This window comes from Hyperoodon ampullatus, assembly GCF_949752795.1.
Source record: "Hyperoodon ampullatus genome assembly, chromosome: 6".
Classification (NCBI taxonomy): Eukaryota; Metazoa; Chordata; class Mammalia; order Artiodactyla; family Ziphiidae; genus Hyperoodon; species Hyperoodon ampullatus.
Window position 1 is genome coordinate 113,794,824 of NC_136919.1, and position 13,763 is coordinate 113,808,586.

A 13,763-nucleotide genomic window follows, 5' to 3' on the forward strand; every position below is an offset into this window, starting at 1 on the left:
TTTTTGGAGGTGGCGGGTAGGAAGCGAGGTTAACACAACCCAAATGTTAACATGAAAGCAAGCATGGGCATTCTCCAACTCACATTCCACATGTGGGCTTGGTCCTGCTACCCAGTCAGGGCCAGGCTCACAGTTCAGAGGGGAACTAGAGGTCAGCAAAGGTGCCAGGGCCCCTGCGTGGATTAGCTCACCTGGTAAACCCACCTGCCAGTCCCAGAGCCTCCCTGCCTTGGCGTCTCACCCCAGCAATGAAAGAAACGCAGCTCTGCTGTGGCTGGATGGACAAAACCACCCAGTTCCAAGTCTCTGAGTTTTATTAGTCATTCAATAGAGAAGTCAATTTCCTAATGAACTGCTGGCTGGAAGGGAAGCTAGGAATCACCTCTCTCACCTCTTTATTTTCTGAGGAGAAACTGAAACCTTAAAGAGATTAATTAAGGAATCAGCTAGTGCGTGACTGTCATGAACTGACTTGTGTCCCCCCCCAAATTCATATGCTGAAGCCCTAACCCCCATGTTAGTCCAAATGTGACTCACTTGGATTTAGGGCCTTTCAAGAGGTAACTAAGGTTAAATGAGATCATATGGATGGGCCCTAATCCAATAGGACTGGTTTCCTTAGAAGAGAAAGAGTCACCAGGGATGTGTGTGCACAGAGGAAAGGCCATGTGAGGACACAGTGAGAAGGCGGCCATCTGCAAGCCAAGGGGAGAGGCCTCAAGAGAAACCAACCCTGCCGACACCTTGATCTTGGACTTCCAGCCTCCAGACTATAAGAATATAAATTTTTATTGTTTAAGCCACCCAGTCTGTGGTATTTTGCTATGGCAGCCCCAGAAAACTAACACAGTGATAAAGCTTGGGAGTCTTGATTTTTCTGTTCAGCGGTGTTACCAATGCCCTTGGGAGCCCCAAGGCAGGCCCTGCAGAAGCCTGGCCCACTGCCATGGGAGACGGCTCATACAGCCCACAGGGATTTCTTTCAGAGATGACATCCTTCTTTTCCTTCCTGGGGGATAGAAATGGCAGATCCAGGCGTAAAACTCTCCCACGCCCTATGCTTGAGCACTGGGCTCATCTTTTAGAGCCTGGAGCGCCCATGAAAGGGTGAGGGCTGTTTGTGCTGGGAGTGTGGTGCCCCCACTGGCATGACCGGGCACATGGGCAAGCTCAGCTCCACCCACCATAAAACCCTTCTGGAAAACTTCCCTTTCTTTGGCCTAGGTCTTTCCTTTAGGTTGAAAACCCCATTCCACCCAAGTCCAATCTGTCTGAAGAGAATGGTGCCCCAGCATACTGGGACTCTTGGCACATCAGCTTTTATAGCTCTGTTATGGCTTTCCTGGAATGCTGCCCAGCAATTACACATGGCAAGCCCTCCCTGCAGCTGTGGGGCTGTGGCCCTCACTCCTGCTCACCCCCAAGCAAATGCCTGGCTTGGCTGAGGGCTGTTGGGTTCACATTTATGGCCCCATTGGGCGGTGAACTGTTGTGGCTGACCAGTCCAGTAGTGCCTTTGACATGCTGGTGCCAAGGTCAAGAATCACTGTCAGAGCAGGCACCTGGCTGGGGAGCCATTCTGTACCCTGATGTGTCTGCATCTGCTCATTTTAAAAATAAGCCTTCAAGAAGTTCTTCCAATGTGTCAGCCCTGTACCAAATTCATGGCTTAGTGAAGAGCATTAAATAGGGTTTACCGGGCCTTTTTGTAGGATTGGATAGACGACCTCCTGGCAAAGAGGAGTTCATCCTGTTGGCCACCCCTGTGGGAAAGGCCACCCACACGAGGGGACACGATGCAGGTTTTTAGAGACCCATCTCAGGAAGGGAGGGATGTGTCTTGGACATAACGCTGTAAAGGTTCCCTTTTCTTTCCCTCTGGAAGCCAGAATACAGTCTTCGGTCCCCAGATACTATGTGTATTGTGCTTAGATCTGTGTGATTTGCAGACCTGCTGTAATGTGGTTCCTCTGGGTTCTTGGAAAGGGCTTTTGCCAAGGGCACCACAGATACTATAGACCTTGAATACCTCGCAGGAAGGACTGAGTTACAATCACCCTGTATGGCCAGCCCCAGTGCAGGGCGTGGTGCACAGCGGATCCCCAGCATCTGCCAGTAAGGCCAGTAGAGCTCATCCATGTGTCTTTTCATTTCGCTCCTCCACCAAGGCCAGGTGACGGTCACCAACAGTGAGAGCAGCAGAGCCTGACAACTTTCTGAGCTCATCATCAGAGAACCCTACGACCACCTGTTGGAAAGCTTTAGCCTGAGGCCTCCTGGTCTACATTTTCTGGGGCTTCAGTGGCCAAAATATAACAGAGTTCCCTTTGGGCGTCCAGGCTCCTTACCCTTTTCTGGAAGCCCATGGCAGGGATGTTACATCTCACACCAGCATCTTCTTCATGGTTGCAGCCCTGAGACTCAGCATTGAACTTGCAGTCTATGATGGACTTCTCATTCCCGGTGCACTGGATTTCATTGAGGTGGATGGGTCCTATCCCTGGGGATGGAAAATGCACATAGGCTATGAAAGCTTCTAGGATGGGAAAGAAAGTTCCAGACAATAAGAACATGCCTCTGCCATCCTCAAAATCCTCCCAACCACCTCCTATAATCAGCTCGATGACCCAGGCCTCTTCTACCTGGAGAGAATTTTTTCTTGTCTTGGGAATTATTTCTTCCATGAGAAGAAACAAAAGTTGCTACTAACTTGTGTGACCTTGACCAACTCACTCAGCCTCTCTGAATATCATTTACTCACTGAAATAAAGGGGTTGGACTAGAGGACAACATTCCATGCACTGATGAATCTGAAAGGGGTGACTGTCCCTGTGTAGTCAGGCTCCCTGCAGGAAAGAGATGGCATTCTCAAATTGGATGATCTGAGTTAGAGAAAGAGATTTTAAAAATAAAGGTATAGACAGAGCATGGGGAAATCACAAAATCACAGTGGATAGTCCAGTACTTGTGGGCTAATAACCCTGGGGCGCAGAGGCCACCCCCAGGCCTGCAGGAGTAAAGGGAGGGTGCCAATATCTGGCTCAGGAGAGCAAAAAGGCCACCTTTGAAGAGCCGTTACCCTCGGTGGAGGGACACAGTGGCCCACAAGGAGAATAAAGACCTGGCCCCTCTACTCTCCTCGCCTCCAGTCTCCCCCAGGGCTCTCAGCTGGCCACACCCAAGCCTGCCTCCCAGGACCCTGGACCATGTGGGCAAGGCGGAGAGTGGAGCTGTAAGGGCAGACGGAAGACATTCAGCAAGGACCTCTAGTGTGCATGCGGGAAGCTCCCCTTACGGGCACCGGGGTGACAAGGGGGAGCCTCCCACTGCTGGGGAGAGGGAATTCCGTCTGTCTGGCATTCAGCTCAGCTCAGCTCACACACCCGCCTCTCCTCTGTCTAGCCCATCAAGATGGATCCAAGTCCGGTTCTTTCCGGGAGCTCCTGACTGCCTGGAAGCCCACCTTGGACCCTGTCTTGCCCTGCGTTCTCCTCTCTCTCCTGGCCCTCACCACCCTCCTCCGGTTCGGGTCGATCCCTCAGCACCCAAACGTGCTAAAATCTCCCATCTTTACAACGACCCTCCCCTGACCCTCCACCTCCCTCTGGCCTGTCACTTTCCTCCCCTTCAGGGAGAACTTCTTGAAAGACTCATCTGCTTTTGTCCTTTCTAATTCCAGCAGGAGGGCCTTCTCCAGTGTGTTTTTCCGCCAGCACCTCCCCATGTCAGGAAGTGGCACCTCCATCCACCTAGCTGCTCTCAGCAGAACCCAGAGGCACCGCCTCCTCCTCCTTTATCACAGACAAGCAATCCTTCACCATGTTCTGTTCGCTCCCCCAAATCTCAGTGCTTTTCATTTCTGCCACCACGACACTAGTCCAACCCTGTCATCTCCCAGTAGGACGAATGAAATAGCCTCTAGTCTCCCTCCGGCTCTCTTAGTCCAAAATATTTGCCACACACAGCCCAAGAGATTTTTTTATGCACATTGAATCATGTCACCCCCTGCCTTAAACCCCTGTGATGGCTTCTCACTGCACTTCAGGGTAAAATCCTCAGTCCCCAAATGGTCCAACCAGGGATAAGCCTCCACTTAGCGTTCCAGCTTTGCCTGCTCCTCCCTAGCTTGGCCACACCAGCCTCCCTTTGGCTGTTCCATTGAGCCAAGCATTTCCCTCCTCCTGGATCTTCTTCTTCCCCCTCCTCAGCAGCGAACTCCTGCTCATCCTTCAGGGCTCAGCTTTGATGCCACTTTGATGGCACAACCTTTCTGAGCCGCATCTAAGCTGGGTCCCCTCGGGGAGCCTCCACTGAGCACTCTGCTGCACACTGCACTCAAGTGCCTCCCTTTTCAATGTCTGTCTGCTTCCCCACTGGGTGGGAGGCCCCACGAGGGCAGGCACTAGGTCTGTGTGCCTTGTGAATTCCCAACAAGAGCCTGGCAAACAGGAAGTGTTGCAAGCAGCATCTGAATGGATGTCCTTGACTTCACTAAGTCCCTGCTGATGTCAGCCTCTGTGCCAGGTGTTGGGGACTCACAGAGGAATTAAGGCAGGCCCTGCCATGACAAGCTCACAGTTAGTGCCTGGGGGAGGCAGACACTTACACAAAGACTTGTAATATCATGTGGTAAATGATAAAGATGGAGGTGACTTCCTGTGCTTTGGAGTCCAAAGGAGGGACCCTCGGCTCTTGGCTTTTGGAGACACCTGGTATCTAGGCTCACGGAGCCCCAAAATTAAATTCCAGGGGCAACCCACTGTGACAGGTAAGAACCAAGTTTTCATTTCCTTGGAAATTCATAAATGACGAAGCTTCCAATTCCCTGGAATTTTATAAAATGTATAAAAACACATCAGTCACTATGGCTGGAAATATCCAAGGACTCAGAGCAGAAAGGCTATGCAAAATACAGATCCCCAACAGAGACTCTGAAGCAAGCAGGGCCACAGCTCATGAATTAAGATGGGCTCAGAAACACAGAGAAACCTTGGATTTGAGTATCCAGTTAGAGCAGTGGCTTGTTTGATGATTGTGAGGATAGTGATGATGGTGATAATGGCAATGATGACAGTGATGATGGTACTGGCGGTAATGATGATGGTGTTGGTGGTGATGATGGTGGTGATGGTGATGGTGATGATAATGATGATGGTGATGGTGGTGATGGTGATGATGATGATGATGGTAGTGATGGTGATGATTATGGTGGAGATTGTACCTAATATTTATTGAGCACTCACTATGTGTTGGATTCTGTCCTAAACACATTGTTTATATTAACTCATTTAATCACCCCAACAAAATGGTCCCCACAGAAGACCAAAGATTAAGTAACTGGGCTGATAGAGGAACCAGTATTCAAACCAAGCAGTCTGATCCCACAGCATGATCTTCCTGAGTTTCTGAAGCTCATTCAGGAGAGTCAGGAGAGGAAACCCTAGGCTGGAAAAGAGCAGAAGTTTGCTCTGGGAAAGAGCTGAGCTGTTGGAAGCGCCTATGTTCCCCTTCATCTAGGGGTGCTGCCTCTGCCTCCTGCCCCCTGACACCCCTCCTCCTTTCTGCCCATCTAAGCAGAGGCCTGCCTTCAAGGATCACTGTGGGTCCTTCCTCCTTTATGGCTCAGCTTGAACGACCTCACCCTCGTCTGCAGCATTTACTTTTTACGCCCCTCCATGGCTCACAAGGCAATGAGCTGGGTGCTGAGCCTGAGAGTGGATGCAGCCTGTGTCTCCTTGGGCAGTGATGGAACCTTCAGGAACTCCACTTTCCTCATCTGTAAAGGGCAATGACAATATCTATCTTGCACGGTTGGGATTATTAGGACTGGATGAGATAAAGTGTGTCAAGTTACCAGGGACTCAGTAAATGGTAAGAATTATTATCAGGGTTATTTCTTATATATCATCGCCTACTTGTTAGTGTAAAAGCGCTTTGATTGGGGTTATTTCTTATTTCTCTCACTTGACGTGACCTCCTGGAGAGTAGAAACCATTACTATAAATGTGGAATAAATGAATTCTCTGTTCCAGGCTCCAGCCCAAACAGTGCTCAATGAATGCGTACGGATTGCTAGACTACAGGACGGGACAGGAGAGAAAAGATTAACGCAAGGGCCTAACACGCTTTAGACTCCAGCTAACAACTGGTTAGGCTCCTTCTGGCCTAACTTATGTAAACTGACGTGGCTGTCTACAGACGTCTGGGGATGAGGCCCCAGAGGGCAGGGCCCACTTTCCTGAAGCATGCACATTCGTGGCACACCAGGGCAGAGCACAGAGGTGGGAGGACCAGGGTTTCTTACCCTCTTCCCTACACCACCCAGTTCTGGGGTGGGTTGGGCAGGGTGTGAGGTGTCGCTGAAGGACACTGGCCTGGGGGTCCAGCCCAGACCTTGCCCAGTGGTGTCTCTGGGCTGCTGGCTCCTTTGGTCAAGCTGGGTTTGACCTGCTGTACCCTGATTCCAGCTTTCCCCTCCTCCTGGGCTCTGGACTGTCCTCTGAATCCCTCCCAGTCATGATGCCTCCCCCACCTTCACCTTGGTCTTGCTCTTCCCCCACGTGCAAACCCTGGCCCCGGTGACCACAGGCCTGGGGCAGGAGAGGATGCTGGGAGAAGCCATGTCCAACCTGCTAGAACGATGTTATGGACTTGGGACCCACAAACAACTCTGCAGGTTGCCATCAGATTTTGACGATCACAGTAGAATAGACTAGGACAACGCACAGCGTTTTGCATGTTATAAAGGGAAGCATTGTTTCCAGAGACTTATGCTTCGAAGCTTTACTTGCATGTGCTGTCAGTATTTCTGATGGGCGGTTTCAAGCAAAAGGGTTTGAAAGGCACTGTTCTGGAGCTGCCCCATCCAGCGCAGCAGCTGCCACCTCGCCGAGCACTTGGAATGTGGCCAGTCCAGACCAAGATGGGCTGTAAGTGCAAAACGCATCCTGCATTTCAGAGAATCAGTACCCTACCTGTGAACTATCTCATCAAGAGCATTTATATTGATTACATGTTGAAATCAAATATTTTGGAAATATTATATACAATATTAAGTAAAATAGATTATTAAAATGAATTTCATCTGTTTCTTTTTATTTGTTCTTTACGTGGCTACTAGAAAATGTTAACATTACATATGTGGCTCACATTATATGTCTGTTGGACAGCGTGGGTCTGGAGTGTTGGAACTTCTTTACCAAGTGTTTGTTCAGCTCACCCTACTTATGCAACTGGAACTCATTCATTTATTCATTCCTTTTTTTTTTTTTGGCTACACTGCGAGGCTTGTGGGATTCTTTAGTTCCCCAACCAGGGATCCAACCCGTGCCCCCTGCAGTGGAAGCACGGAGTCCTAACCACTGGACTGCCAGGGAAGTCCCTCATTCATTCATTCTTGATAAAATGAATGTCTCCAGAGCACTATGAGTCAGGCATGGTGGGAGCCACTTGTATGAACAGACAGCTGGAGTTCAGATGTGTACAGGGAATCTCAGAACACAAAGCACAGTGCCTGATTCTGACCTAACATCCATGCTGGTGATAAGAACAGGTCTCAGAATCTCAGGAGGTTGGACAGACAGAACCTCAGACACTGTGAATCCAGTGAAGGATCTGAGACCCAGAAGTTTGCTCAAGCCCACCGAGCATGTAGGTGGCAGGGCCAGGACCAGGACTCAGACTGCCCACCCCTCAGCACTTGCCCTTTCACTACCCTCGCTGTGGGTGTGGAAACTTGGTCCACCAGCTAGAGACAGGGCTGAGGATGGACCCTGACTGCTCTGTGGCTTGACATCAAATGTGGACTTTTCCCTTTCTGCCTACCAGAGTTGACCTGCCCAGTGTGGCAGAAGATGATAAATCATCCAGTGGTTCTTTCAAGGACAGCACTGAAAATGCCAGATGTCTCTTTCTCCCAGAGTTCTGTGGGCCCTGGGAAAATTTTGGCTGCTCTGGGCAGTGAAATAATTAGGTCAAATAGCACACACCCATGATAAATGGAATGTTTATGTCAGCCGGTGCTTGCTTCTTCCTCAGAATGAGTGGTCTTTGTCCTGTAGGCCTGGGGTGGCCACAAACCAACACATTAGCCAATTAGTACAATGGACTGTGGGAATATTCGAGATCCAAGGGAACCGCAAAGAGCTCACCACGACAGGGGAGGAGAAAGATTGTCACTGAGGTCACTGACGGCTGGCATGAAGGAACGTTCTAGTCCACCTAGACCCTCAAACTTCAGTAGACCCCAGGAAGCTTGCATGGATTGGAGGTAGAGATGCTCTGAACGTGACCAGGCTGAGACAGGTGGGTAGAAGGGAGAAGCCCACATCTGAGAGTTAGAAGACTGAGTTTCAATATTTCTCTGCCACTAACTATAAGTGTGACCTCAGGCTCGCTCTCCAGAGCCTCAGATTCCTCATCTGTTGGACAAGATGACCTCTGAGCTCTTCTGCTGCAGCGGCATCTATCATTCCAAGACTGTCTCTCGGGTCCACTGGGCTGTTATTTCCTCCAGGTTGTGGCCAATGACCTCACCATACTCCTTTCTGTGGGGTGATGGTGTTGTTTCTGACAGTGTGGAAACATCCTCTCCTCACAGGATAGGACAGCCCACCCTCGTCTGCAGCCCCCTTTCCTCCCTCCCCACCCCCTCCCAACCACGGCAGCCCCCGGTCTGCAGCAGCCTCCCTGGGGGTCAACACTGAAAAGATTCCTGCAGATGATTGGTTTCCTTTGCTCAACACACAAAGTCCCCCTGGGTGGGGGTGGGGTGGGGCACTGGACGCTCGCTGGGCTGCAGAGTCTGTTTGGGGCAAAGACTCCACCCTCTGCAGGACCAGGGCTGGCACAGGGCAGTGGTCTTCATGGGGGTCGGGAGGGGAAGTTATCTGTTGTGTTGCCATGTCATGTTTACAGCATTCCTCTCAACAGGGTGACCTGCTTGAAAGCCTCCTATACTCTTGTTCTTTGCTCAAAGGAAAGATTTGTTTGAGACACTTAATAAAAACCAGGCCCTTCTTTTGTTAGCATCTCATGACATTGGAAGCAGGGCATCCTGTTCCCAGTCTCTGGCGGCAGGGAGAGAATGTTTGTGGTGCTAACTGAGGGTGGAAAAGTAAGATGACATTCAGGATTCTTTTGTGCCCGGGGTGGTCCATAGCCTCATGAATTCTGAGGTCTTCTCCTGGGGGAAGGACCTGGAAATTCCAGTTTTTTCACTGGGGCTGTGGGGAGCACTGGGTTAGGAGTTGGGTAGACCTCCATTAGAATATTCATTGGGTGCTAATATGCTGTCTCATCTTGGTCGTTTACTTCCTTCTCTGGGTCTCAGCTTCCAAATCCATAAAATGGGCACTCAATATTCCCTAAGGCCCTTCCAGCTCCAACTGCCTGGAGAGAGGCCTGGGATTGTCTAATAGAGCAGCAGCTGCTGGAGGGAGGAGGCAAAGCAAGAAGAGCCTGGAAAGGATGAGGCCAGCCAGCCCCCCGCTGGGCTCCCCATGTGACACTTTCCGTGAAGAGAGGCCACAGAACGTCCTCCCCACGCCTTACCTTGCCCCAGCCGGGAGCCTGTGATGGCCTCTTTGGCGCTCCCGAAGCCCAGCTCTCTGCAGACCACGCTGGCGGACACCAGGTCCCACTTGTCGTCGCAGACGGTACCCCATTCTCCGTTCTTGAGCACCTCCACGCGGCCCTCCCCGACGTTGGCACCTCCTCTCAAACGCACCAGGGGTTGCTGAAGAGACACATGGTCCTGCTGAGTGCAGCTCACTCCCTTCCTTTCCCAACCCCTCCCCACTCCAAACCCCGGCCCCAGGCTAGGAGCTGACAGCGCTCCACCTGTGTGTGTGCCCGGGGAGGGGTGGAGGCGCGCATGCTCACTCTGCGTGGTCGGCTCGGCTGTGCGCTCCCTTTGTAGCCTTCTCGTGGACCTTTCGTCCTGGACCACTGGGGAGCCCATCAGGGACCCTCATCAGCCCATCACCCCACCCCATACTTGCTCGAGGACCTTAACACCAACACTTCCCTCCACGCCCTCACTCCAGAACCTCAAGCTTCAGAGCTACAGAAAGAAGCTCCTACCCCCAAAGCCTGCAGGTTCCAAATGGATCATAAGTCTATCCTGCTGGTAACAGCGTGCTGTGGTCTAGCCCCGGGGGAGATTCCAGGGCGCTAAACGGACCAACCGCAAGAATCCTGCTCTGCAGGCCCATGAGAGGCAGGAGAGAGAAGACGGAGAGTGAGAGGGCGGGGCCCCACTGAGGCGGCCAAGACTTGGGATGGGCCATGGCAAGGGGTATGGGGAGCCTCCCATTGGTTACGTCCCACATCGGTCCTGCAGCTGGGCTCATGAGCAGTCACCACTCCAGCTCCGCCACCCCAATTCTACTCCACGTCCAGATCAGCCCAACTCTTCAGAAGATGCAGCCTTAAAGGCTTATTAATTGCACAGGAGTAAGACCTACTCTCCAAGCATCTTAATCCCGTTGGATTACACCTTACAAGATGGGAGACGGGTCATTTGACTCCATCTGCCCACATACCCTGCTTTGCATCCGTTTCTGTGCATGCGTGCGTGGATGTGTGTGTGTGTGTGTGTGTGTGTGTGTGTGTGTGTGTGTGTGTGTGCGCTAGGGTGGGGAACTCAGAAGGCTGTGAGGCTCTGAGTTATGGCTGATGCCATTTGATTCAACACAGAAGGAGTCAGGGGTGACTGTGCAGCCCTTCTATGTGTGTTGGATCACACCAGAGTCACTGTTCTACTCTGGCCCGTGCAGTCCTCAGCCTCGGACTCCCTTCATCGCACCCACTGGTGGTCTGGACGAGGCAGGCCTGGTTGGAGGTGGTGTTTTTCAAGCATTAACATACAGCAGTCATCTCGAGGGCCAAGGCATCCAACAAGAGCCTGTGTCTCCATCCTCCAGCCAAGGTCCCCACCCAGATTTACAGACCTCAGGGACAGACCCTGGCACTAGAGGGAGAAGAAAAGAGGGACAGGGAGGAGTGCAAAACCCACACTGGCTTCAAGAAACTTTAGTCTAGCTTTAGAAAACACGACAGATACGACTGCTGGCCCCAGCCCCTGACTGTTGTAGAACCGTGACCTCTCCCTTCCCCCATTTCCTTTCCCAAGCTCTCTAGCTGGATGTCAGGGTCCCCTTCCCATGGAGCGGACCATCCGTGACTCAAGTGTAAGGCAGAGCCCCAGATAACCTTACCCTATCTGGCAGAGGCCAGGCAGAGTCAGCTGGCCCTGGAGGAAAGAAAGAAACCAAGGGAACATGTGATGTAAGCCTCGCTTGCTCTTTTTTTTTTTGAATTGGTCTGGTATGAACTCGATTCCTTTGCTTTCAACCACACAGTAAGAGGAATTCCAAAACAGTAGGACCTGGTATTCTGGATGACACATGAGGAAAGCTCAGAGGCTCAGGCTGAGGCTGTAGAAAGGATGTGGCTGTCAAATCACGTGGCAGTGGGTGGGGGGGGACGTGAGGGGCTGCAGGCATGCCTGTGTGGCCTGGCTGCACACGTGTAATGTGTGGTCAGGTCTGTGCAGTTTGGAGGCCCTGGTGGGGACTGAGGGGGACAGGGCTGGCTGCTGGCCGGAAGTGCCAGGAAGACACCCCAAAGAGTTCCCACACCCTCCGGTTGATGCCTGGGCTTGCTGTGTTCACTTCACTCCTTTTGTTTAGGGGTCCTTCTTTTGTCCAAATATGCCACCCCAGCCTGGGAGGGGGCACCCAGTGTGGCTTATCAGCTCCTGCCCGGGTTTCTCACTTCCACTGGATGAGTGTTATCAGCCCCTGTCCAAGAGCAGGTCATTAGATGTTGATGGAGAGGAGAGATTGGAGAGGGCAGGGGGGTAGATAGGGGGAGAGACATGGAGAAGGGACAGTGGACGCAGAATGAGGCTGCCTCAGCTTGGGGAGGGGTTGCTACTCCTGCCCTCCACTCCACCCCCCCACCTGGACCCGCCCGACTTACCATCTGCCCCCATCAGAGTTTACTCTCTCATCTTACCCCTAATGCGATCGGAGCTGACCTGGAACCTGTCCTGGCCCAGGGGATGGACTCCCAAGTAATTAGGTTTCATCTGATACAGGGAATCAATCCCTACTAAACGATTAGCTCTCTTTCCTACACATGCCTCTGCTCTTCCCACCCACCGGCCCGTATTAGCAGTTTTCAGAGTATGCAAATCACAGAGACCTTCTGTGGATATATGAAAAGAGGAGCGTAGGAAACAGAAAAGCTGCCTAATGATTTTCAAGGGAAGACAGAATAGTGCACTTTCTCGTCTTCAGAGGATGTGTCAAGCCTGCCAGTGGTCGGGGTAGTTCGCTTGTCCTAAGGAATCAGTCAGTTGAAGTGGGGATGTAATTGATGTGAAGAGATGTACACTGACATCTCTTGAATACACGCACACGCACACACACTGGCTGGTTCACAAATGTATCACGTGATAACGGGTACAGATCACACAGACGTGGTGATGGCACGTTTCTATTTACTATCACGGTGACAGCTTTTAAAAACTGTTACCCTTTCTGTTGCAGAATAAACCAAAACTTGTTGGAAAGTTGCTGATTTCATGTGGTTTTGACGGTTGGATGGTGTTTCCAAAGGCTCCAGGATGCTTGACTCCTCTGGGAATTGTGCAGGAGCCCCAGGTAGCCACTCCCACCCTTCATGTGGTCCACAGATAGCCTGTGACGTCAGTAATGAGTCATGTTCCTCTCCAGTGTATCTGTCCCCCACAAAGGTGACGCTGGCCTCAGAATAGAGCAGCAGTGGAAGGACAGGTAGGGGTGCTAATGATTAGGGGCAGGGGCTCAGCTTCTTGTCACACCCTAGAGGTGGCATCTATCGGAGATGCTGGCCCTGACAGGTGTCCTCTGCCTTCCTGCCCTCTAGAAAAGTGGTCTTCATTTCCTTGCTCTCTCTTGAGGGTCCCTCTCTGCTCCCTTAACCACCAGACCTCCCCCTCAGGTGCCAAGTGGCCAAGTCACCTGCCCCATCCTCACCTCTGGCTTGTAGGCTTTCCGGAATCTTGAGGGTCCATCAGGGCTGAAGACCTGGCCAGGCACACAACTCACCACGGCCGGCAGTCCATTCTCACAGGTGACATTCTTGACGGGGTCCAGCGACACCTGAGGGCCCAGCTTGCAGCTGGAGATGTGGGCCTCCGTGCCTGTGCAGTCCATGGAGAATAGCCAATAGCGCTGCTTCTTGCGGGCGGCAAACATTCTGCAGAAGGTAAGACGGGGCAGGTGACCAAGGCATCATGGTGCCCACCCCTCCCTTTTGCCACAACTGGGCATTGGCCCCTTCCCGGGGCCAGCCATTGTGCCAGCTGCTGGGGATCTGGTGGTGGAACCAGAGAGGCACGGTCCCTGCTCTTGGGATTCAGTCCTACTCCAGACAGAGCTCTGCAGGGTGCATCTGCCAGCACTCACTGAGCCCTTGGTCATGTTGGGCCCATGCTGGGCACTGGGGAGCAGGACCCGGAAGGGCAGTGGTGGCCTCCTGCCCCCAGGAAGCTCACATTCTAGAAGACAAGGGACTGAGTGTAGTGAGGTAATACTAAAGCCTACAAATACAAAATGCAGAAAGGGATCTAAGAGAGACAAATACAATGGAATGTTAGTCATAAAAAAAGAATGAAATATTGCCATTTGCAGCAACATGGATGGACCTAGATATTATCATACTAAGTGAAGTTAAGTCAGAGAGAAAAAGACAAGATGTTATGGAAAAACCCA

The 13,763-nt window shown here is 51.8% G+C and overlaps 1 protein-coding gene across 1 annotated transcript in view; it reads right to left on the reverse strand.

The window, feature by feature from the left end:
- Nucleotides 1–13,763, reverse strand: part of LOXL2 (lysyl oxidase like 2) — a gene marked incomplete at both ends in the record, with an annotated part of 72,773 nt that overhangs the window by 28,716 nt on the left and 30,294 nt on the right. The window contains 3 exons of the mRNA XM_079706020.1: nucleotides 2,349–2,500; nucleotides 9,553–9,736; nucleotides 13,026–13,248. Coding sequence (XP_079562146.1) covers nucleotides 2,349–2,500; nucleotides 9,553–9,736; nucleotides 13,026–13,248 — 559 coding nt within the window. The remainder of the gene's footprint in view (nucleotides 1–2,348; nucleotides 2,501–9,552; nucleotides 9,737–13,025; nucleotides 13,249–13,763) is intronic.